At 39.6% G+C, this 25,190-nt stretch overlaps 1 protein-coding gene across 1 annotated transcript; it reads right to left on the bottom strand.

The window, feature by feature from the left end:
• Positions 1-1,567: 1,567 nt before the first annotated feature.
• nek1 (NIMA related kinase 1) lies at positions 1,568-24,416 on the bottom strand. The gene is made up of 36 exons (XM_015403538.1): positions 24,302-24,416; positions 23,784-23,932; positions 23,573-23,669; positions 23,391-23,488; positions 22,521-22,604; positions 22,358-22,425; positions 22,145-22,231; positions 21,664-21,718; positions 21,292-21,492; positions 21,121-21,193; positions 20,730-20,842; positions 20,548-20,613; positions 20,173-20,232; positions 20,044-20,091; positions 18,044-18,124; positions 17,757-17,938; positions 16,445-16,567; positions 16,239-16,341; positions 15,721-15,807; positions 15,229-15,312; positions 15,061-15,138; positions 11,098-11,193; positions 10,835-11,014; positions 10,710-10,760; positions 10,395-10,623; positions 10,162-10,284; positions 9,946-10,083; positions 8,895-9,029; positions 8,697-8,802; positions 8,461-8,537; positions 8,158-8,375; positions 7,632-7,789; positions 5,283-5,650; positions 5,013-5,146; positions 4,801-4,933; positions 1,568-2,227 (listed from the first exon to the last, which is right to left on the bottom strand). The coding sequence occupies exons 2-36, from the start codon at positions 23,898-23,900 to the stop codon at positions 2,214-2,216; spliced, it is 4,065 nt and encodes a 1,354-aa protein (XP_015259024.1). The 5' UTR covers positions 23,901-23,932; positions 24,302-24,416; the 3' UTR covers positions 1,568-2,213.
• Positions 24,417-25,190: the final 774 nt, after the last annotated feature.

The raw sequence follows: 25,190 nt of genomic DNA, 5'->3' as shown, positions 1-25,190 counted from the left end.
TAATGAATGGCCTTTTGTCTTCCTCTGGGAAGATTATATACGCATTAGCAGAGCAGAAAAGCTGCTCTTATTTCAGTTTTCATGCTGATTCTTGCAAGCCTTCATCTTTTGAATAATTAACATGACAACCGAGATGCAAATGACAAAAGCTAGCAGAACAGCAAAGCTTCAAACATATGAACAAGATCAGACAAATATGAGCATGGGATATATTAATTAGGCCTCAGAGCAACCAACCCAAATACTGTGTGTGAAAAACAGATCGAGTTAATGTGGCACCTCTGGAGAGTCATAAATAATTTAAGGTGTATTATCACAATTAGTCATATTTTTGGGAAGAATTAGCTGCAACCTTTGTAAGGGTTTAAATAAATCATGACTCTGCATTTATACTTACAATATGCCCGATTTTGTTTATCTTAAGTCAAGTGTGCTCTAAAAATAATGTAAAACTACACATTTACTACTAGAACAGGGGTCTGCAGCCTTTAGAATCCAAAGCGCCATTTTGCCCTCAGTCAGGCGAAGTAAAAAAGCCATTTAGAGCCACAAATATTACATAAAGTTTGAATAAAACAACTTTCTTTAAAATTTGATCTGCCATAGGAAATTTGTTGCTAGTTCAAACCAACAGTTTGTGTATTTTGAGCTTTTAAAATAATGAAAAACGTTTCGTAAAGATGAAGCAGATATTTTCTTGTGTGTGTGTATATATATATATATATATATATATATATAGCCAAACAATTACAAACTTGCATGATTTCCAAAGGCCAGAAAATTTGATCTAAAAACATTGTGTTTTATTGTCAATCTTATTTGAAAATTCAATTTAAATATACTTTTAAAAATGTTTTGAAAGATTTACTTGTCATTCTGCGATCTTAGTATATTTATATCATTTTTAACCAGTGTTAGGAGCCCTTGTAGGGGTCCAAAGAGCCACTTGCAACTGGTTGCAGAGCTGTTCTACAAGGTCACATTCACTTTATGTCAGGGGTCTTCAACATTTCCAGGCCAGGGACCCCCAAACTGATAGTGAGATGGACCAGGGACCCCCTAATTATATATATATATATATATATATATATATATATATATAGTATGAAATTGTGTTATATCACACTGGTCCTATAGTCACTCTATTACAGATGGAGTCATGTAATGAAAGTAATTTGGCCCTGGGATTTTTAAAGTTGATTGAAGTTGGTTGATGGGACAGGTGTTGTGAATGAAACGGTGCCCAGCTTAAAAGAGCTCCTGTGCGTTGCTGAATGTGTGCATTGATGACTGAAAGACATCTTCTGCCTCCATTTATCTGTTTACTACAGCGTGTTGAATTCATGTCAATTAGTTTTGCGACCCCTATGCAGTAACGCTGCGGACCCCCTGTTGAAGACTTCTGCTCTAGAGCATCTGGTGTAACATCAGAAAGCTGGCGTGACTCAATTTACACCACTTAATTCTTTCCAACAGAGAAAGAAAACAAAATCTGGGTTATTAAAAAGTTTATTAAATAATAATAATAAAAAAAAAAACAAACAAAAAACAAATATACCTAATCATTTTACATCATTAAGACAGTCATTTAGGCTAACCAGACCTACAAACATCATCAGTGCTGCTACAGTACCTCAGTGACAAATCTTTGCTTGGATTTAACTTAAACGATAAAAAATTATCCAGAAAATTAAGCTAGACTGTATTTATTTTGGACGTGGTAGAAATTCCTGTAAGAAAGGGAGGTATAATTGGTTTCTGAGTAGGTTATAGTCCTTTATGTTGAGGCTAACCTGGGTTTATAATATGAAGTATTGGTTGAGTGTGGCACAGCAAGAGAGCACCTGAGAGAGTCAGATCTTAAGCCCCCCCCCTCCCCAATACTAAATGCCACCATAGAGTTTATCAAAACCAACAGAACATGAAAAAGCTCAAACATACATGTGTAATTAAACTGAGGAAGGATTGAGCAAGAAACATTTACACACACCTGAAATGAACTTTGGTCAACAGAGGAAGTTGTACCTTTAACAATGTACTTTTAAACAAACACTGGTTAGAAAAGAGTGCTGAAAGTGAAATAGTCTCAAGTGGTCCATGCAAACCAGTGGCCAACATGTGAGGGCAGCCATACTTCATGCATAGATCCTTCTGCTTGTCGTGTGCTGTGGGAAGACCTCAGACAGCTGCCAGCCGCTCCACTGCTCAGTACCTTATTCATCATTGTCTAAATGAGATGGGAGAGGAGAAAGGGATTAGGTTCTGTGTGGCCCGTGGACCACATTTCAGGAACAGCACAAATCTGGATGGTTGGTTTGATGCGGATATATTTCACAAATGTAAATATGCAAAACTTTGGAGGATTAACATTGAGGCAAGGTTTTATAAAGAAAAACAGACAAAGAAAAGTGTTTTTCTGACTTCTTTTCTGAAAAGGTCAAACACATGTCACCATCATTATGTTTTAGATCAGTATAGATGGACAAATCCTGCACAAAAATAAGGCAATGTCCTGTTAAAACGCTGTCCAGCAGGTACAATTGTCAATATTTTGTTGAAAGTGTAACATTCATCATGATCAGACCCCTTTATAGATACGGTGGCAAAAAGTCTGGACGCTTCTGGAATAGATTATCAGATTCAGTGTTCAGTATTAAAGGATTCTCAAAGAAAACAAAAAGGTTAACAGCTCCTATGATTATTGCTTTAGTAAGAAAAAGATATGACTATGTGCTTAAACTGACCTTAGGATAAAGCGGGAGGTGATTTAAAAATAAAAAAAAAATAAAAATCAGATGACTGTAGAGAAAATTCATCATAATGAAATAACCCAAAATAAATCCAGATTTAGCCTTCAATGGCATCTTGTAATCTGACACCTCAGAAAAATGGTAAAATGGATTTTAGATTTTGCATCCCTGCATCAGGCTGCATGCTAGTCCTGTTGCTATTGCTGGTTAAGTGTGAAATAAACCAAACCAAATATCAATTTTTTTCATTACCGGTATTCCCCTGTACATGTGACATCATTTTAATCCACTCAGCAGATTTTTCCTTTTCAAGTTCCACATTTTTCCTTTCAAAACTCAAAAAGCATAAATAAATTGTCAGATTTAGTCATTTCTAATTAAAAAAAGAAAGAAAGCTGCTCTAAACAACTTTTTAGATAATCACTGCTGTACGTGTGGAGCTAATAAAATATTCAGCACAAAGATCCTGAGATGAGTCTTAAGGGCTGATATTCAACATGTGCAGATTTTCTTTAAAACAGTAAAAATCAAAGAGATGTCACAGAGGGAAAACATTCCCGCAGACTGTTTGAATCTTAAGGGGAACCTTTCAAAGCCTCTGCCTCCATCAACATCTCTTCCTGGTGTGGCCATGGTGTGAAAACCGATCAGGCACAGAGAATGACAAATTAGGCAAAGCGGAGGAACCAGAGGGTGAGCATCACATCCTCGCTGGTGCAGCGATACATGAAGAGAAGATTGTGATTTTACAATCGCGACACATATCTAGAAATAATCGAGGCAATTGAGATAAAGTATAAGAAACCCATGAATAGTCATGAGGACAGAGAGGTGCTGAAGACTGATAAGGTAAAAAAAAAAAAAAAAAAGAAAAGGAATACACTGGTTGTTATTATCACAGACGTTAATTTATATTATATCTAGAATTTCCCAGATAAAAATTGTATTTACATCCAACTTTAATGTAGAATATTACGGGTAATAGAAATACAAACTCAATTATAATGGATCCATATCAGATCTAAAAGACTTACTGATTTAGTTAAAAGGAATTTTAGTGCTCTAAGGCCCCGTTTAAGAAACACCTGGAGTTTAAAGGATCTAGAGGTCAAGTGTAAAACCATTTTTCATGTAAAAAGGAGTGTATATATTCATTCTATCTCTATTCTCTCATTCTGTAGAATTTGTTAGATCAATCTCTAATGTTATGCCCCCTCTGCTTTTTTCCATAGTAGCTTCTTCTGGCATGCTCCTGTTTGGATGTGACTCCATCCTGGAGAGAAATTTCAGCTGTGCTGCTGCCATCAATGCCTTCTTTATAAATGTTGGAGCTTGGCTTTATTTTTATTTTTTTAGTGTAGTCCTGTTTCTCTGACAGACTAACTGGATGTGCTCTCTTCATCCTCTGACATGGGAGCTGGCTCGGAGCTCGTCTGCCTGGCTGTGTGTTTCCTGGACGGGGCCACCTGTGGAGCCGTTTGACAGTGCGTTTTGTGTCTCTGTTTTCTGTATCTCTGCTTCAGTCTCCTTGAAACCCAGTCGGCCTCGGCAGATGGCCGCTCACACCTAGTCTGGTTCTGCTGGAGGTTTCTTCCTGTTAAAAGGGAGCTTTTCCTCTCCACTGTCACTACATGTGTGCTTGGTGTGAGGGATTGCCTTTGAGTCGATGCAATCAGCTGGTTTTCCTTATAAAGAAAACTTTGCACCAATCTGACTGAATGATCTGGTTGAATCGTCCCTGTAAAGTGCCTTGAGATGACATGTGTTGTGAATTGAATCTGAGTAAATAAACTGAAGTGAATTAATAACCAAGAAAACTAAGATGATCAAAAAATGTGAAGAACAAACACTGATGTGGCAAACCCGAACTTAAGGTTTTATCTTCAGGAGAAACCTGAAGAAAACACACTAATCAGATTTTTCTCCAAATGTCTCATGGTTATCCTTTACAGTAAAATGTTAATTTTTATACAGTTTTTGTCCTTCAAAGTTATCTAGACTTTTCAAGACTTTGTAAAAAACACAAAAAAAAAACAAAAAACACACCGACCTTCCTGGTAGGCACCATCTGCCATCACTAGATGAAGGATGTTTGGGTACAGGTGCTGATGCTCGGTTCCCAGTATGTTTGAAACCAAACTGGAACCCAGTTCAATGTTCTCGTCTTCATCCTCATGTATAGCCTTAGATAGAAAATAAAGGGATGTTTAAAGCGAGGAAGAATGGGCAGGTTTCTAGAGACGACCGAAGAATAATCTGTACCTTAATCTTATTGTAAGCTTCAATGAACTTCTCAAAACCCATCTGCTGCTCCAAGTTAAAGCGAAGCTCCTCCAGACGACTGAAGATGCTGTCATGATGGTCAGCCTCCACCCCTTGATCTTCTCCACTTCCATCTATTTTAGAACAGAAGGGCTCATTTCTTTAGCAATGTTAGGATTAGCATTTATTTACATCAGGAAATGAAGATAAAAAGGCTAAAGAGGTGGATTTATCCAGCAGTGGTTCGTTTCATGCGACCTCCCCTCCTACCTGATTGCCATTCTTCATTCAGCTTGCTGTTATTTTGCCGTTCTCCTCCCACGCCATTAGAAAGCAATTCCCTGGCCCCGTCGTCGCCAGGACTTCCGTTGGAGCATTCCTCGTCTTCATCCTCGTCCTCCTCTTCATCCTCCTCCTCCTCTTCATCATCATCCTCATCATCATCTACAGCCATCTGGTTGTTGTCCTGATCGAGCTCAGCTGCCATTCTGTCGAACAACTCCTGGTCTCCATCTTGTGAAGGGTTCCCGTTAAAATCCCCGTCGCCGATGACATCTGGAGGGCTCCTGTCACTTTCTTCCTGCAGGAGTCTCTCCATTGAGGCCCTGATGTCCTGCAGATCTTCATCCTCATACCCACTAAGAAATAAGGAAAAGCCTAAGTCGTGGTATGCTCACATCATGAATTAAATTATTCACCATCTTCAACCTCTGAAAAAAGATTAACTTTAAAATATGAACAGTTTGCTTCCAGAGAAAGATGCACCACAGAACAGAGCCATTAATCCAAGTTAGGGCTGGGCGATAATTCAATAACGATATATATCGATCAATAGACGTGTGGCGCAATAGAAAAAGAGGGTTGATAAAAGTTCGATAAAGAAACGCAGTTTTACTTCCCTCTCAAACCACAACACAGAGCACATGAAAATGTCGCAGCAAGGAGAGGCGAAGGAAATTGTTCCAAAGAAGGGTTTTTGTAGTTCGCCAGTTTGGCAGTATTTTGGTCATGGCAAGTCGGACAAAAAACAAACCACAGTCATCTGGAAAATGTGTAGGGAACCAGTGAAAACAAAGTCTGATAACACAACCAACGTGTTTTATCATTTCAGCCGCTCACATCCGCAGGAGTACGAGCTGTGTAGGCCCCGGTGCGGCTCTCCTCTGAGGAATCTTCGGGAATATATATATATATATATATATATATATTTTCAGTTCTGGGCAGTTACCCACGTACTTCTAACAATTGAGAGAAACATGCTGAGGGGCCAGAAACTTCAAAGTAATAACTCGGGTTAAAGCAGGAAACTAAGCTGAACCATAACGGGGTGCCAGCAGCATCTCTAGAAGAATAGGGGTGAGAAAAAATACCCCATAGAAATGCTAGGCTAAAGGGAGAGTTGATTTTTGTTTGGGTTTTTGTTCTTGTTGAGTGGACTTTGTTTACATGGTAGCCTAGTCCTAAAATCTTTTAATTACCACAAGCTGGTGGTGTACTATTCCCACCCAAATAGGGTATTCTATTTATTTATTTTTCTGGTCACTTTAGTTTATTCTTTGTCAGTATTTAATAACATAACTCAGGTCTCTTAAGTTATTTTTCTTTAAAACAATTCTGCGTATGGCTAAAAAAGTTGGTTAAATAAAGATTTAATTGGAAGTCTGTGTTTGTGTTCTTTATCAAAATTAAATCATTTAGCAATATCATAAAATGTCCAGGCAGAGCTGCACATTAAATATGGTTTCAAATCTTTTCACTAATTATCGATATCGATCAATATGCATTTTTTTGTAATCGATAACCTTTTTTCTATATCGTCCAGGCCTAATCCAAGTAGCCTCAAAACAGTTCTCCCACTTGAGGTCTCTTGGACGCCTTCCAAATTGATGCTCTCCTTTTCCAGCCTATCAGAGCTGAGATGTTTAAGGCTTTGGATATTGTTTCATAGCCCTTACTTTAAAGGTATAGCGGAGGACGTTCTTTTTCTGAGTGGATCATCAAATCCACTTAGGTCCTCCTAATTGTCAATCATTCTGGTGATATGTTAACATAAGGCCCTCCTATGTGTTTGTGCTTTTCACATCAATCTTTTGGAAGGGAAGCTTGAACGAGAGATGCAAACAGCAACTTTTAAACAAGAGCGTGCACGAGGAAAAATGGCCTCATGCACGCTCTCGCACGCATTTAATAGGTGTTCTCTCTCAGGAGTGGGTTGTGCATGTGCAATTTTTTTTAAGGGGAGAGGGCAAGCATTTGCAAAAACATTTGCGAAAATCCTCCCCTATAACTTTAAATTTAGCATCGGCTTTGTTTTTGACTGGGGCCCGTGGGTGGGTGGGTAGGTAGTTAGGTCTATCTCGACGAGCAAAACTGGTTGTAAAATGAACTCTTAATAGAATTACATTAGCAGGTCTTGTATTTCACGAAGTATTCCAGGAGTGGGGACCAATGTGCACTCTACATTTCTGATTCCCATTTGTAAAAATAAACAACAAACACCCAACAAAAGTATTCCTGTCGATTCCCACTTAAGCATTAGACTGACCTGGTCTATTTATATAAAAAACAAAACTTTAGCTTCCCATGGAATAAATGAATAAATTCATATGTGTTACTTACTCCTCAGCATCTGATTGGTCGTCATCTTTAACAGCTTCTTCCAGATCCTCTGTTTCCAGGTCTTTGTCTGGGGAAGCATTAGCCTTGCTAGTTACAGCGGAGTCCAGCTGAGGGCTGAAGAGTCGGCTGAGGTCGGGTAAGGAGCAGGTTCGCAGCATCTAATGGTAAAAATTCATGGCAGAGCTAGAGGTAAAGGAACAGAATACCTTTTTTCTTTTTTCTTTTTCATAAAATCCCAAAAGATACAGACAGCAGTTCTGTAAAAAGTTTACATGTCAACTTCTTTGGTGGGAATGTTCTAGTTTTGAAGCTGGTCGTGCCGCTGAGTCACTAACAGAAGTTATGAAAAGACAGGTCGATAGTTTAAGCCCACTGGGTGTTTAGACAAATGATTAATGGCTCCGACTTCTCCTCAGCCTCCCCCCCTATTTGAAGCAGAGGACTCTTATAGATGATTTATCGCGTGGAGCGGAAGCGTGGTTGTCCTTAAACACACAATGTCTTTAAGAGCTGCATATTTAATCACCTTTGGGTTGTTGGCGTCAAACATGCCTGCAGAGAGACCGATGAGGAGGGCGTTCTGGTTCTTGGAGCGCAAAGGTGAGACCGAGCGTGAGCGTGAGGCCAGGGAGGAGGATGATTCATCCATGGAGGACTGGGCAGACAGTGCAGCGAGGGCAGCGGTCCGTCTGTGGGCTGGCGAGCACTTCAGGAACAGGGGCTCCTCATGCTGAGCTAAACCTGCTGAGAACCAAGACATGGCGGATTTAATCAGGATTATGATGCCATTAAAAACAGAAAGGTCTGAATCAGTATGCATTGACCTTACATGAGGATTCAGTTGGTTTTTCTAAAGTTTTCTCAACATCCTGAGTGCCTGTTGGTCTTACGTCGCCCCCTTCTGGCCTGTAAGAAAAATACCAGTAAAAATAAATAAATACAAACCATTAACAAATTAAACATGCGTTTTTGCTGCAGCCTTAAAAAAAAATCTACATACATGTGTTCTCTATGCTTTTAACACCCCAAAAAAAGCAACTTTAAAATATATACATCTGTGCTCACATTTGCTTTTGGGCTTCCTGTTCCCAAGCTTGTTGAACAGCAGCTGGTGGATTTGATGTTTGTTTCGGACTTTCCTCCAAAATCACAGACTCCACGTCAGCTGTATCTAATGAGAATTTATCCAAAACAGGATTTGAATGTGCTAAAAACAAAGAAACGTGTGAATGGTAATTAAAATTAAGTGAAGTGATGTCTGACCCTGACTGTAAGTATGGCTGGGCAACGGCGATGCTTTTGCAACTGGTGCGTTCTGGTCTGAATCCTGGTTTCCATCTGTAGGTCTCTGATCAGCAGCAGAGTTGAACTCTTCTCTGGGCATTTTCCCACTGTCAGCTGCAACAGAAACCAGACATTTATATTGGGAGATGAAAGCATCATTGTCTTTTCATCTGGGACCCACAGAAAGGAGTAAATACAAAATGATGACAAGCATGTATAAAAATCTGACAGATTGGAAAGTAGTAGGTGAGCTGAACTTTCTATTTTTATTGAGGCTCATCTTTTTACACACATAATGGTTTATTTCAGTGCGAAAATAGTTACTGCAGGAGGAAGCAGAAGGCACCGATTGCATCGGTAAAGAAAACATGTGAAGATAGAAGAAGCCCAAAATGTGTGAGGCATCTGTTCAACATACCAGCAAACTAAATGTATTTCAGCAAAGCTATTTTTTTCTTAATATGTTAATTAAGATGCTTTGAAATGTAAGATCTGCATTTATTTTGCAGCTGTATGATTGACCACTCTTACAACATGAAAAAAGGACCTTAAAATTTTATAAACTGATAAAAAAATTGGACAAACTTTTAAATAAATAAAAAATATTTCAAACCATAATCTTTAATAGAAAGTGGTATAAGAGGCATTTTATAGTTGAGTTTCATAAAATGCTAGCTAATCCTGCAGGAATTGACTTATTTAAGAGTTCAACTAAACAGGGAGAGACAGCTCTGCATCAGAGCTGGTTTAGTGAAATCATTTTATTGTATTTCAAACATTTTATGATTTACCGGTATGTAATAAAATTTAAAATCATCCTAAAAGTGTAAAATAAAGTGTCGTGTGTTTTATAGATGCTAAAGAGATCAGAATCGTGTTACGGAAGGTCAAAGCTTTACTGGGATCAAATGGAAGCTGCACAAGCTTTCTTCTTGATATGATCTATAAAATACGTATTGACAACTAATCAGCAAGTCGAACGCAATAAACAAAGACTAGAAAAAAAGAAAAACCGAAAAAAACAGCTTACACATTGCAGCAATCTCTGGCTGAAGAGCTGCACCCTGAAGCCCCTTCAGCCCATCACACACTGGACTCTCTTCCCACATCTTCCCAGGACTGTCGTCCTGCAGCTCACCCATCTTTATGACTTCCCCCAGGGTTTGCTCTGAGAGAAAAAAACAGGATAAAAATAAAATGAAGGGTTTTCTAGCTCCTATGTTCTCCCTATAGAGTGGATGCTAACCAATGGTTGGGATGCATGTCTCTTCAAGTGTTTGCTGGGCAACAGAGAGGACAAGAGGAGCCCCTGCCTCCCACTTCTTCCTGTCTCCAGAGGATGGCCGTTGCTCAGGAGATCCTATAGTGGCTAATAAAACAAAAAGAAAGACGTAAACTGATGAAGTATTGAAAGTGTAGAGCTAAATGGCAAACTGACCCATTTACAGTTTCACTTTCAGTAACTGAGTTTAAACTCACTGCCTGATGTAGAGCACGTCTCCCCAAGGGTTTGCTGAGGAACGGGGAGCAGAGGGAGCTCCGCCACTTCCCACTTTTTCCGATCTCCATCTGAAGGTGGTAGTTTCTCTGCCTCAGACTGCTCCACACTTGGTTCTGAAGGCACTGGAGGGGTTTCCTCCAGCTCATCCACTGGGCTGCGGGCTTTTAGGTTCTGGTTTAGTCTGCGCAGAATCTGCTTCTTTTCACTCTGATGTGCAGAAAAATCAGCAGAATTGTCCCTCTCCAAACCCAGATTACATAAAGTAGTATTCATTTTGAATCCGACCAACAAACCTGGATCACTGCCGTCTCAGTCTCATTCAGGTTTTCTTTTAGCGGAGTAATCTGTAAATTGGTAAGAAATAAAGTCAACTTTTGCATAAAGGCATCACTACAGCTGTGTGTGAATGTAAACTGACCGCCCCGACGTTCTCCAGGGCAGCGGTCATGGAAATAGGAGGGCTGGAGGGTTTGGATGTGGGCAGGGCTGCAGCTTTGACAGCCTGGTCAGGCTGGGATGGAGCGGCTGGTGAAGGAGGACATTCAGAGGATGCTGGTCCAGCAGCAATGCCACATCTGGCACCTCGACTCGCAGCAAGCTTCAACAAAAAACATTTATTTTTCAGACCAGGTTGTAGTCAATCAGCACTAAAAAAAAAAAAAAAAAAAGTGTGATGCCTACATGATCCTCCCAGGCTCTTTTCTCTCTCTCGTTTGCTTCCCTCCTTTTCTTCTCCAGCTGCTCTTTCAGTACAGCAACACGGGCGTTTGCCTGAGCCTTATATGGTTACACAGATACAGACGCATACATTAATATCATTAACTTAACAAGTTACGGTCTTTGTTAAGATTCAAAATTATGATGAAACATAGAATTTCTTATTATTTAATAAATAAGAATATGATTCACTGTGCACACACCCACATGCACATTATCTGGAATAAGCTGTGGAGAGTACAAAATGTCAACAAAGACCGTATACAAAGTTTATGATCAATATGTTCCTTGCCCTACACACCTGAATGAAATGACTAACTAAGAACAAGTTACACAGCGCTCTGCTAATGATCCAGGTGTGTTAACATGGAAGCACATCTTAAGGCTGCAGAGCCAAAGTGTCAGTCAGGGTGTTTTTAGAGACTGCAAATTTGGTTCTTACCAAGATAAAAAAAACAAAAAAAAAAAACATCTAGAATAGTTGCTTGTTCTAAAATATAGTTTTTATTTTAACTGTTCAACATGCTTATTTCTAAAATCAAAAATCTTAAAATCTAGAAACCTCGTCAAGAAAAATAAAACTGCTGCATGGAAGGATCATTTCACTTTGAGTAGCTTCTTCCTGGGATTTTTTTAAATCAATAGACAGTCCTTTCTTTGTAGGGTATTCCAGACTGTGTGTGCAGTTCTATTCCATCCCTACTGACCACCACAGGGTGGTGCTTACAGCACTGAATGTTCCCTTAGTACAGGCCTAGTTTGACAGACAGTCACACTTGGATGACAAGTCAGAAGCTATGGATGTGTTCGGATCCAGTGGCTGTGTCCTCTAGTGATGGGTCAGGTAACATCGATGCGTTGGTGCATGAGTCGAGCCCATAGAATAATTTCAAATTGACTCTTATTTTATTTACCGTTTTTTACTGTACTTATTGTTTTGAAAATATGATTTAAAATCCTTGTCCACAAGCATCCTCATTCAGGTTCCCCTAAATTTTCATGCTATGTTTACATTATCATTAAATTTTTTATTGGTTCCATCTAAAAATATCAAAGATATTTTCAATTTAAACATAGTTATGAAACAATACAATATAACCTAAAATAACTTAAATTATAATTGTACTAGGTAATCAAATCAATTCAGTTTAGTCTGTCAAATAAGCTGCCTGTAGTGTCTTTAAAGAACCAGCAGGTGTCAGTATTCTCTGAGACTATATAAACACAGTATCAATACAGTTTGGCAATGTATCAAAACGCTTTCAGACGCCTCATTAACCCATCACTAGTGTCCTCTAAAGGCCAGATTTGTCAGTAGATATCATAGCCAGGCTAACAGCTGAAGCTGCAGGAATTTCGCCCTCCTAGACCTGCAACAGGTTGATCTTCGTACGGCGAGCTCACAGCTTGTCATTACCGTGACTTTATTGCAGCTTGCTGTCATTGCTGTCATTTTTTTGTTATGACTGGTGCAGCAGCGTTTTCACTTCAACCCAGTCTGGCAGACTTCATGTCATGGATAGGGCAAAAGTTTTTAGCTTTTTTAGTTTCACCATACTCAAGCTGGGCGGGCGGTTTCCCTACAGCACCTCCCTGCAGATGCAAGGAAAACTGACTTCTGTAACCGTGCTGTGCCCTTTCAAAGGTGGCTGAACAGCTTTCCTCTGGACGACATCCTGCACAGGCATTGCACAGCCATGTGGACGTGCCTTCATGCCCAGGCCCTATGGTGAAACACCACTTACTACTCCAAGGATGTCTCTGTGGTTTACTGCAGAGATGTGGTCACCACAGATGCCTGTAACACGGGCTGGAGCACTGTGTGGCAACATAGAGAGGTTCGTGGCCGGTATGCATTTACCTGGGGTGCACAATCAGTTTGCAGACTCTCTGTCCTGCTATGCCCTGCTCTGGGAGAGTGGTCCATTCACTGCAATCTGGTGCAGATGATTTGGGAGAGCTTTGGTCAAGTAGAGGTGGATCAGTTTGCCACATAGAAATCAACCCATTGCCCTTTGTGATATTTCCTGACAGGGGCGTCAGGTTCTCCTGAACGCTTTCCCACCCCTCTCACTGATTTGGCCTACTCTACAGAGGGTTCTCAAGGAGAATCTGTTTCACCAGGTACGTCTTCCAGCCAGGAAAGATCTGATGCCTCAGATTGGGGGATGGATGTAGCACCCCAACCCATAACATCTCCAGCTGTGGCAACGGCCACTGGGAGGCTGACTGACTGTTCAGCCTATGTCAAGGGCACCATATTGAATGCTGAGGCACCCTCCACTTGGGAGCAATACAACAATAGATAGCTTCCATTTTCTCAGTGGTGCTCGGCCCACAATGAGGAACCAGTTTCCTGCCCAGTATTTTCTGTTTTGGAGTTTCTACAGTCACTTCTTGATAAGAGTCACTCTCCTTTGACCTTTAAGGTGTATGTGGCAGCATCTCATATCGTCATGCATCTGTCAATGACCGTCCGGTAGGAGGTCAAAGTCTGGTCTCTTTTTCTGCTCAGTGCTCGTAGGTTGTGCCTGCTGATTGCTCCTTGAGTACCTGAATAGGATCTGCCTTTGGTTATCAACACATTGTGCTGTTCCCCTTTTGAGGCCTTGGTGCAAGCGGACCTCAAGTGGCTATCATATAAGACTGCCTTTTTGTTAGCCACCGTTTCAGCTAAGAGAGTTTTTGAGCTACATACCCTGTCTGTCTGTCCCTCATGTCTCCAATGGGATCCAAATAGGTCTGGTGTTACCTTATGGCCCAACACTGCTTTTGTGGTGTGGCCCCATGTGGCTGTTGAGTTTGGCCTGGTTTCAACCAGTCTGGAATGACCGAGGAGGGGTTTGAGTTTGCCCTATATGGCTGCTGAAGGCATATAGTCGCTGCGACTACAACTGTAGGGAACTCAGGGCAGCTTTTTTTGTGTGCTATGGAGGTTCCAAGAGAGGCCGTCCCCTTTCAAAACAACGTCTATCCCACTGGATTGTGGATGTCATCTACCATGCCTACATTTCAGAGCACCGCCTGCTGTCGGTCGGTGTGAGGGCCCACACTACAAGGAGCATCTCTGCTTCCTGGGCTGCTATTAGTGGGGTTTTACTGGAGGCCATATGTGCTGCAGCATCATTGGTTTCAAGCACATTCACCAGGTTCTATAACGCAGGGCCAGGTTCTTTATGAGGTTCGCCTGGGCATCCTCAGTGAGGTACAGTATGTTCCGAGGAATCCTCATGACATGGTTGGTATTAGTCATTCAGTGCTTTCACCACAGCCCTCTGGTGGTCAGTAGTGATGAAAGAATGTAACTAAGGTTCTATGAATCCTTAATGATAGCCAGAAATTCTCTGTCGCTCAGAATTCTTGCTTCTGTGAGAAGATTCTGTGGGAACTGAGCCCTAGATGTCACCAGCAAATATAGCTTCTAGGTGGTCATCCAGGGCGCCACAGGTATGACCATGTTGGTATAATTACTCAAACTGCGTGCGGGAAAGTAACATTCAGTGCTTTCAGCACCGGCCTCCAGTGGTCCTCCGGGATTCCTAGAACTGCAGTTATATACATAACTTTTGTTTTTAAACCTCTTTGGAAAAAGAAAACTGTTAAAAGGAGAGAAAAAAAAAGAAAGGAAATTCAGATTTGGACTTAAATCTGTTTGGAACTCATTGTAGTTTTTTTTGTTGAACATAAACCACTTCGTCCAAAATAAATAAATAAAATGAAATAAGGGCTTAAATGCCTATAATAATTAACACCCTGAGCTTATCCAAACCTTTAACCAGGACCCCACAATGTTAAAGAGAATTAAACAAACTCTCATCTGATTGTTGTAAAGTCATCTAGAGATACTCCTAAGTTTTTATTAGACAACCTATGCCTTTACACTGAAATAAATAATAAGCATTGGCTTTAAACTGGTTGCAGACTCACTTTTAAAACCTCTATTTTTTTTCTCCTTTGCTCTGCCTCCTCATTTGACTCCTGGCTATCAGAGCCGTCACTGTCGTACTGAAACACAGACGACACACAGTGGGGTAATCAGAACAGAAGAAGTCTCATTACAGCCACATTTGAGACTCCTAGTGTGTAGGTGTGTACCTTCTCTCCTCTCAGCCGGGCTTTGATCTGCTGACGCTCATTGAAGTTCTGCAAGCGGATCTGCCTGAGTCTTGCCAGGTACTCCTGAGAACAAATCAATCTTTCATGAAGAGTGACAAAAACTCATGCATAAATAATCACAAACATAAATCCTCGCATAAACATGCTTAGCAGCATTGTGAGCACACTGTTAGAACGGCAAATAAGACAAACAGACATAACCAAAAGAAAAGCTGCAAACATCATTCCAAGAAGAATGACCTCATGTATTACAAACAAGACATTATTTAAAAAAAACAACAACAGGCATTTTTAGGGAGACATCCACTGATCAAACATGATGGTGAAGATCGAACATGACGCATGGAGGGAGCATGATTTTGAAATGGTGGGTGGACTCATGTCTGAATAGCAAGGGGTTTTGTGCAGGGAAGGTAGACGTGCTGTTAGTAAGGGAGGCATCAGGCTGGGCATTCAGGTCCTGACTCCTACCTCCTCCTCTTTGTTGACTTTAGGTCGCCTGCATCGAGCCGCACCGGCCCGGCTCCCATAGATTGCAGCCAGATTTTGTCGAGTACCCTGTTTAGTATTTAAGTTAGCCATATTTTAGCAGGATGCAGGCCCCAGCCTCCGACTACAACAACATCCAGAGGCTGGATCTATGAATCCAACACTCCAATCAGAAATATTCAGTTTAAAAGAAAAAAAGAGCCTTTGTTGGGAGAAAACGGGCTTCATAAATCTGAACTTTAAAATTTACTACAGTAAAGGAAAGCTGGAAAAGCTTCAGTACATAGACAGTATTGCTCTAAAACAAACACCCTGCATCTGATGGGATTGCTGGTTTTCAGTTAAAGGCTTTTTCAGAAACATCCAGCAGAAAGAAAGCTGAATACTTAACATCCAATGACCAATTTAACTCTATGCAATGATCCATTTTATTCTATACAAGTCTCTTAGATTTCTACCTAAACGTTTTTAAATCTCATTGGTCATATTTTGTTACCTACCAGCTGTCCTTCAGCTCTCACTTTGTTGAGCATTGCCTCTCTCTTCCTCTGCAGAAATTCTTCGACCTGAAAGGCTCGTTCAGCTGGTATCTGACCACGCTGCCTGAAAACAGAACACCTTAGCAGATAGAAGAGATCATTGTTTTAACCCAGAGATCATCTGGTGGTACTGGTTATTTTTATCAGAATGTGACGGGTGGACTAACCGGCTAATCTGAGCGTGTTTCGAAACATGGTGCAACCTCTGAAGTTCTCTTTTGATTGCATTAGAGTTCAGTTGATGGGCAGATCCGTTAGGCAGTACTGGGCCGGCAGCTGCTGGTACACCTCTGCGGAACACGGGGGAATCTCTTTTTACACCATTTGTCATGTTACCACCATAATCGGCAATCAAATCTTCCGAGGTTCTATAATTAACCACAACGTCTTGCGAGGTAGAAGGACACAGACGAATGGTTTTAACAGAATTTACTAAGAAAAAAAAAAACTGCTTAATGTTCAACCCCCTTTCATTTATTAATCTTAAATAAAATCAAACCAACCACCTTCAAAAGGTCACCAAATCGGTAATTGGTTTTACTTGTGTGTAAAGTAATGCACCATTTTCTCCTCGGGTCATGCACACTGTCACAATGTTTTTTTAAAGACCCAAAACAGAAGGAGCTTATTATTAGAGCTTATTGCTTCAAATTAAACAGAACAGATTGTCAGGGCTGTGTGGCAAGAAGACAAACTATTCTTTCATCAATTTAGACAGACTGCCTTCTCTACCCAGTAGAAGGTAGGTTAGCTTAGGTTATCAGCAAGAATGAGAATATTGGACAGCTGTGTCAGGAAAAAAAAGAAATAGTAATCCTTTAGTTACCCTGTTGTGCCATTTCTTCATATATATACCAAGATATCACATAATTAAAAAACACTACTTAAACATTCTCACCAGTAGCTCACTTTCCTATTAAATGATGGCAAACCGTTAGCTTATTTTATTTTGGTTTTAGACTTTGTCATTGCTCCAGTAAGTCCCAGCTTTTTTGGCATTTACCATAACAAGACAAGTAACATTATGGGAGTAGGTGTTCAATGAGAAAACAAGGAAGTAATGGAGCCACATATCTCCCAGTGGAGATGTGAAAAATGTCCAAGAATGAGAGTGCAAAAATGTAAAAAAAGAAATAAATATTGGTTGCTACTTCCTTGATAGTACTAGTCCATGAACTAGTACTGCCAGCAGATGGCGATAGTGTGCAACATTGTGCAGCAGGTGCAACAAACGAACATTGTCAAATTCTTTTCAGGCTGAAAAGTGACTAAAACAACACCATCAGCAAGTATACAAGCCCCACAAGCTCTGCAACTGTACTGTGGCAAAATGCAGATGCAGCTCCAACTTTTGCCACAAAAAGTTGGTATAAATATTCACTCAACGGGACAGAATAAATATGGCCACCAAATGTGAACAGGGATTAGTTAGAGAAAATATCACTCAGGTGTTTCACATCCAAAATATTGACCACTTACCTAAGGGGACTGCCAGGTCCTGCTGAGGATCCCTCCCTGCTGCCGTCTTTGGGCTGGGATTTAGCCATTTGGTCCAGAGCAGCATAGTAGTGCTCATATGTGCTCTTGCTGTGGCTAAGGGCCGGAGAGCGTCCCAAAACAGAAGCTTGGACACCCACAGGCCTTTTACCTCCCACAAAACACTGAATACAAAAGAGTATGAGCCAAACTTGTATTACTGAAGGATATACGCCAATTTAACTTAAACAATAATGAATAAAATATTACCATATTTTCGTGTGCATTACCTTCCTTTCCGGACTGCTGCCGCCACTTGAACTCAAGACATGCTTCCAGCCTTGTTCCCTGGCTTGGTTTATTCGACTGATCTGTAAGGCATCAAAGATCTTGACTTTTATTATGATCAAATCACAATTTAATAGTGAATTTCAGTCTGTGAACACATAGAACCTTTAAAGTGCGTTTCAAAAGTCGTAACATTTTGCTATATTACTGTATTTTTTGTATACTTCAATAGATGTTATATGTATTAGAATTAAAAAAAGTGCAGGATTGAGAGGTGGTGGTTAAAATAGGGTTGTCACGATACTAAACTTTTCAATTTGATACCGATATTAAGGAAAATATTCAATACTCGATACCATTTTCGATACAACAAGAATAAAAACAGAAATATTTTGATTAAAACTTAAATACAATAAATAAATACAATAAACATTAAGAAGAATATTATGAGGTTGTTTGCTGTGCACAGTATTAAGCAAGCTTGATAAAAAACATAAAATTAAAATTAAGTTTTCCTTACTTGGCTATGCTTTGCACACATAACAATGACACTAGCCAAACCGGTTAAGAAACAAAAATAATTCTCAGCAGCTCTACCTGTTGCAAAAAAAGTCTGAAACTAAAAAGTGCACAGAATTATTCAATCACACATTGTTCAGAAAGTGCATTTTCCTCTATTCTGCACTTTAGATGAATGACTGTTTAGGTGCCACTGGTGGTGGCACTGTATCGATACTTTTAAAAATGAGTATTGTATCTGGATACAACGTTTCAGTATCGATACTTTTGACAACCCTAGGTTAAAATAAAATAGCTTCCTGGGATTTTGACAAACATCTAAATATTTTTGTCTACTGACCCATTATCCCTTATTTGTAGAACCATCATAAACTACAAAAAAGGCTACAAATCGAATGGCATACCTGTCCTGAAACAAACTGTAAACTTTTATCAGATTTAAGGTTCACACAGCTGAAAATCTATTTGGTGTACTTTATAAACTTCATAAGCCTTTTACGTTATTACATCATGTTCTACTCACTCATATGAGTTTTGTGTCATTTGGAGCAGTTCTAAAGATGTTCCGTTAGGTTATATCCAAGTAATGTCTTCCTTTGGGCAATGACTTCAAGGCACAAACTAAACTGTTCATAATTTATTCTTTATGTTTCGCCAGCATTCATAACATGTAGGCGAATCACTGTCCTCCAGACATCCGCGGTTATATTTTATATCTTTTTAAATCAAAGCGGAGTGTGTATGACATAATCCGCGCGCCGGCTACCATTGATTCATCCTGTCCGCCGAACTGCTGCTAGTTTTACTCACATGCCTGGAGGCTGTCTACTGCTACACTGGAAAAAATAGAAATCTAGATAAGCCATTTTCTCTTAAAATAAGTGCATTTGTTCTTGAATTAAGGAGATATAGGAGACATAATGCCAATGGAATAAGACGATTTACATTTAAAATAAAAAAAACACAATTGGATTGTCTTATTTCTAGTGCATATTGTTGAATTATCTTATTTTAAGAGTAAAAATACTAGTTCCATTGGCAAACTCTCATTTACCTATTCAAATCAAGGGTAAACACACTTAATGTAAAAAATTTTTACGTATTTCACAGATTTTTTACAGAATGATCTCGCTCTCGAACTGGAATTGAACGATTCAGATTAGCTAGAATGAATAGAAGGGGTAGGGCGTAGCCGCCTGTGGCCCGGGCTGCCTGTCACAACTCCAGTCATACACGCTCCGCTTTGATTTTTAAAAATATAACTGAGGATGTCTGGGGGACAGTGATGTAAAAAAAAACAGTTTTCCCCTTTAAGCGCAGTCCTTGAATTATACAGACAAATTAAGCAACATTAACTTTTTCTTCCTGCTCACCATTGTGAGCCAGTTTCGGTAAATCTATGAAATAAAATCTCAATGAAGTAGAATCAAGTTATTAGTTTTAACATCCCAAAATAGAAAAACAAAACAAAAATACTGCTCACCTTTTCCTTCTCATATTTCTTCATTTGCTCCGCTTTCAATGGGAACATCTGTGAAGGACAGAGATGAGAAAAAGAAAAACTGGAAACATTAATTTTACATTATTAATACAGACTTAATGCAAAGCTTACCTGCTCTCCCTGCCTCCTTTCCTTTTCCAGCGGGTCCATCTTTTTCTTTCTGATGCCATCCTGAGGAAGAGACAGAAGCACCTGAAAGTTTAAGACGTGTTGAACAGATCCCCAAAGAGGTCAGCTGACGCAGGACTGCCTCGTCACAGAGCAGGCAGACGAAGAGGGAACAGCTGGTTAGGAAAGGGCAAAAGAAATCAGGAAGAACGCTCCGAATGGACCGGTTGTAGGGATACCGAGTGAGGGCAGGGATCAGGTGCAATGGCAGGGGAAACTGAAAATGCTGGCAGGAAGTAACCCACATGTGTGGGTGGATGAAGGAAGGAAAAGGGAAATTTAGAAAGAAGACAAGTTAAAAGGGGCACTAAGCTGTACCTCGGGCTTTTTTCTGTCTTCCTCCACTTGACTGATCCTTCTTTGAGGAGCTGCTGGGAGAAGGGCCTGAGCGACATAACATGTGGCTTCAGAGTTTGCTAACAGAGCGTGACTTAAATACATGGGAAAAACCCACTGACATTTCGATGGCTTCTAAGCAACCAGCGGGGACAGAGACTCACCGGTTTGTTTTTGATTGCAGCCTTCCTCTCTGAAGGCTTCTTGGCTCCACCGCTAACCTTCTTTCCCGTTAAAGGCACTCCATATTTACACGCTGGCTTTGTAATCCTCTGGGCTGAAGTTAGAAAATCCAAAGAGAAAAAGGATTAGTTCGTCCAATTTAAGTTGATTTAAATGCATATGGAAACTTGCTTAAGGCTAACAACAAGGTAACTAAACTTCAAATATCAAAGGCTGCAGGTACATCCATCAATAGCGCTTCAGAGTAATACTCTACAAAACCTAAGATGATCAAAGCTCTTCTGTTTGATCAAATCACTCAATCCTGGCTAAAATAAACAGTTGAAACTTACAGGTAACTGGGAGAAACGGCACTGTGAGGACTTTCCTTACCTGACGGCACCTGTGCTACACCCATTTTAGGCTGCTTGTGAAGAAAAGTGTGGCGGAATTCCTGAGCGATGATCTGAAAGGGGAAAAGAGGCTCCATTTTTTCCCCTCTGAGGATAACATCAGGATGTCGGAAAGTAACGGCAACTTCCGAGAGCAAAGGTTGCACCATACCTGTGGTGTGAGAAACCTTTCTATCCTACACGAAAGGAAAGGTTTGTCCAAAATGCTGCTGATCGAAGGCCTCTCTCTGGGATTGCGTTTAAAAAGCTGTGCTAAGAGGGAGCGCAGCTCTTGGGAGTAGTGAACCGATACAGGAGGGTAAGAGCCACGAATTATCTTCAGGACCAAGTTCTTCATGTTACCAGCTTCAAACTACGGGAAGAGCAATTATGATTACCATAGCAACAACCAGGTATTAGGGATAAGGGTAGCATTAGCATTATAACTAGGCTCCCCAGGGTAAAACACGACCACAGCAATTCTGGACATGATGCATTAGATGGATCTTAATATGTTAACAGCTAGCTCACAAATAATACTTACTGCATGCTTAAGAGTGCACATTTCATAGAGTACACACCCTAGGGCCCAAATATCACTGCGGAGGGAAGGAAAGGAGGGAAATATGAGACCACAACAAGAATACAGAATGACAGGGAGAGGTTTTAGACTGACTCTGCATTCATTTTGTAGGGTAACCATTTCACACAGGAGTCACCATGCTTTTGACAGTATAACAAATTTAACCTCTAATCAAACTTAAAGAGCTAAAAAAAGAACTCTGAGCTTTAAACAAAGTGGATCGGATGACATGGAACCTAAAATTGATCAGGAAATCAATATCAGCTTCCACTGTGAATGTAAACAAGCCAATGAGAGGCTAACGACCCGTTATCCTCCTAGCTTGATCAAACTACGGGATAATGTTGGAAGACTTGGATGGGAAGATCAGGATTGTTCATCAGATCTTTTCATGACAAGTAGGACAAACTACTAACTCTTAATTTTAGCAATGATCAAGTACCTTTTATTGTTGTACGGTTTGTTTTCACAGATCTCTGGTGATAAGTAATATGGTGTCCCTATACATGTCCTCGCCAGGTCAACAGTGCTGCAATAGACAAAACAAAAATTTTAAAGAAAAAAAAAGAGGCAAACAAGGTTGATGTATCTTTTCTTACAATTCAAACATTTCTTTCTTTACCGAAAGTTGCTGGAAATAAACTGCTGAACATACCTGTTCAGAACCCTCGCAATCCCAAAGTCTCCAAGTTGAACTGTCCCTTCCTTGGTCAAAAATATATTCTGGAAAAGAGTTTTAATTAAAAAAAAAAATGAAATAAGCAATTCTACATACTGGATTTATTAAGAAGAGACCCAGCTAGGCAAAAGGAAAATACCTGAGATTTAATGTCCCTGTGGAGAATTTTCCGATCATGTACGTGCTTCAGTGCCAGGCAGATCTGCACAAACCAATCTAGGATCTGAGAGAGAAAAAAGACGAGTAAAAGATGACCAAACAAAAAAGATCAACAAAAACAATCTGCATATATAGGTGAAAGGAAGTGGTCCATTTTTTTTATATCAAAACCGAATTAGATTCACTAATACATCGAGGAAAAATGACATTCAAAACTGACATTTACTGCTAAGCCTATAGTGAGGCTAATTGTAATAAGTCGTTTGAAATGCTTACATACGCTCTTTAAAAAAATCTAAACTGAGTACTGAGAATTTTGCCTTTTATTTTGAAATATAATGAAATTCATATTTATGTATCTGGTTCTAATCAAAGTTATTAAAGATCTGGACCAGAGGAGCTTCTTAAGGGGCCTGTATGGTTAAGGAATGATAGATTTAATGAAGCAGTGTAAATTGGAGCTTCTTCACCTCATCACACATATAGGACAAAAAAAAGTTAGCGGTCTATGAACTGCTTTTTTTTTTTTCTTTTTTAAATTAGATGAAGAATCATTTGTGTAAATATTACTCTTATAACTTGAATAATTTTATGGCATTTGTAAATTTGAGGCATGCTGAGAGAAACACTGTAGGTTTGGGCTCTTGTGGAGAAATTATTTCCTGGTATTTATTGTTCTAGAAAAAGGAATGATAATCTGACAAAAACCTGGTATCTGTAGGTCATGACTTTAACAATTTTTTTTTTTTTTAATAGTGTATCAAGGTAAAAACAAAAAAGGAAACTGATAAAAGTTCCAACCTCTCAACAAGGTGCTTCTTAATAAGTATTTTAAGTGAATGCGTCTTACTTGTTCCTCTGAAAACAGTGCTCCTTTCTGAGAGTTGATCTTTCTAAAAAGGTCCCCTCCCTCACAGTAGTCCATGACTATGTACAGACACCCTCCTTCTGAAAAGTTAAAAAACAAATAACAATATTGTGATCAAAATGAATAAAGGATTATTCAGATAAACTGCTGGGTGTGAAAAATACCTTCAAAAGACTCCTTATACTGCACGATATTAGGATGACTCATGTTGGCAAGAACAGCAACCTCTCTCCGAGATTCCTGCCTCTCTTTACTGGACATCTGTTCAAAGAAATTAAAAGATTTAAAAAAATTATTATTATAAATATGAAAAAGAGGCAATATTGGCTCAGATCTGCACAAAATAAAACATGCATAATCATTTTAAGACCATACCCCAGATATTCCAATCTCCTTGATGACAAACTGTCGTCCATCCTCTCTAGATTTCACCAGGATGGCCTTTCCAAATGAACCTTCCCCGATTTGTTCCACCTTTTCGTACTTTTCCATGCTACTGCAGAAACAGGTCCCGCATAGTGGATCTAAAAAAACAGATACATTTGAGCATTGGGAGATTGTTTGTTTGTTATGAAAGCTTCGATAGCGGCTCCCATACAAACAACCATTAATTCACACACTGGAAACACGAATCTTCCTTTTATGATGCCTCGATGTTGAGTCAACATGTCAGACATTCAAACATTTGAGGGTTGAGATGCTGAGAAAGACATCAAACCGCTAGATGGCTAACTAATGTTCTCATGGTTGTGCAGCTAGAGGAGGATGTAACAACAAGATCCAGTTCGACAGAATAATTGTCATTTAAAAGCTCGAAACTATGAGCAATAAAACCAAAAGACTCGCTTAGCAACAGTTTGTAGATGCTAGGAGAAGGCTAATTTTTGGATTACCATTTATTTCTCCGCTTCGGTGCTTCTTGCAGAAATTCTGCTACCTGGCAGGGTCCTATCGCTCACTCTAACGTCAGTTGCTTTTTCTGCGTTTTTATTGGTCACCTCTTCTTTTGTCGACGAATGATTGGTTAATGTAACTGCCATTCACGTGTTATGCCCCAGCCCCTCCCCAAGCTGTTCTGTTGCTGTGGACATTTCCCCTAGCAACCGACAGAGATTCTTCTTCTCTTCCTATAAGGTTTTATGGCGCTTGGCAAACTAGTTAAAAATGCATTACCGCCACCAACTGATACGGAGTTAATAAGGAAACAGGAAACAAGACTCACCCCCAGAAAATTACATAAATAAAAATGTTTTAAATATTTTCCCGAACTGTTTAACTTAACACGACATAATGATTATTTAATCAAATTCATCCTCCTAATTTCTAATTTATCTTTAAGTTATCGTCACTCTGCCAGTTTCTTATGGTCCTTCTCTTTTTCCCATCATACTTTCAACTATTTCTCAGTTTAAATTTCTAACTTCAAGATACTTTTCTGCAGCTTTCACTATTATTCTGATTCTTTTCGGTTTTCTTTGTTGTCTGAGCACTACAATTGATCCCTTCTGCCATGAAAAGTACAAAGGTTTCTTTTTTACAATCAATAAAGCTTCTGCCATCTTATACAAACTGTTCTGCTGCATCAATTAACCTCGGATGTGATAATAATTACAAAGAGAATCAACAGCTAAAGTAGTTGTTTTTGACAATTTTTACATTTTTAAGCACCTTAGCATTAATGTCTATTAATGTCAGTAATATATATATTGTAGATTATATATATATATATATATATATATATATATAGCTAGATAGATAGATAAATAGATTTGATATACTGTA

This window comes from Cyprinodon variegatus, unplaced genomic scaffold (assembly GCF_000732505.1).
Source record: "Cyprinodon variegatus isolate N-32 unplaced genomic scaffold, C_variegatus-1.0 Scaffold1514, whole genome shotgun sequence".
Lineage (NCBI taxonomy): Eukaryota > Metazoa > Chordata > Actinopteri > Cyprinodontiformes > Cyprinodontidae > Cyprinodon > Cyprinodon variegatus.
Note: the sequence above shows the minus strand (reverse complement) of the source record. Positions and strands in the feature narration are given on the sequence as shown.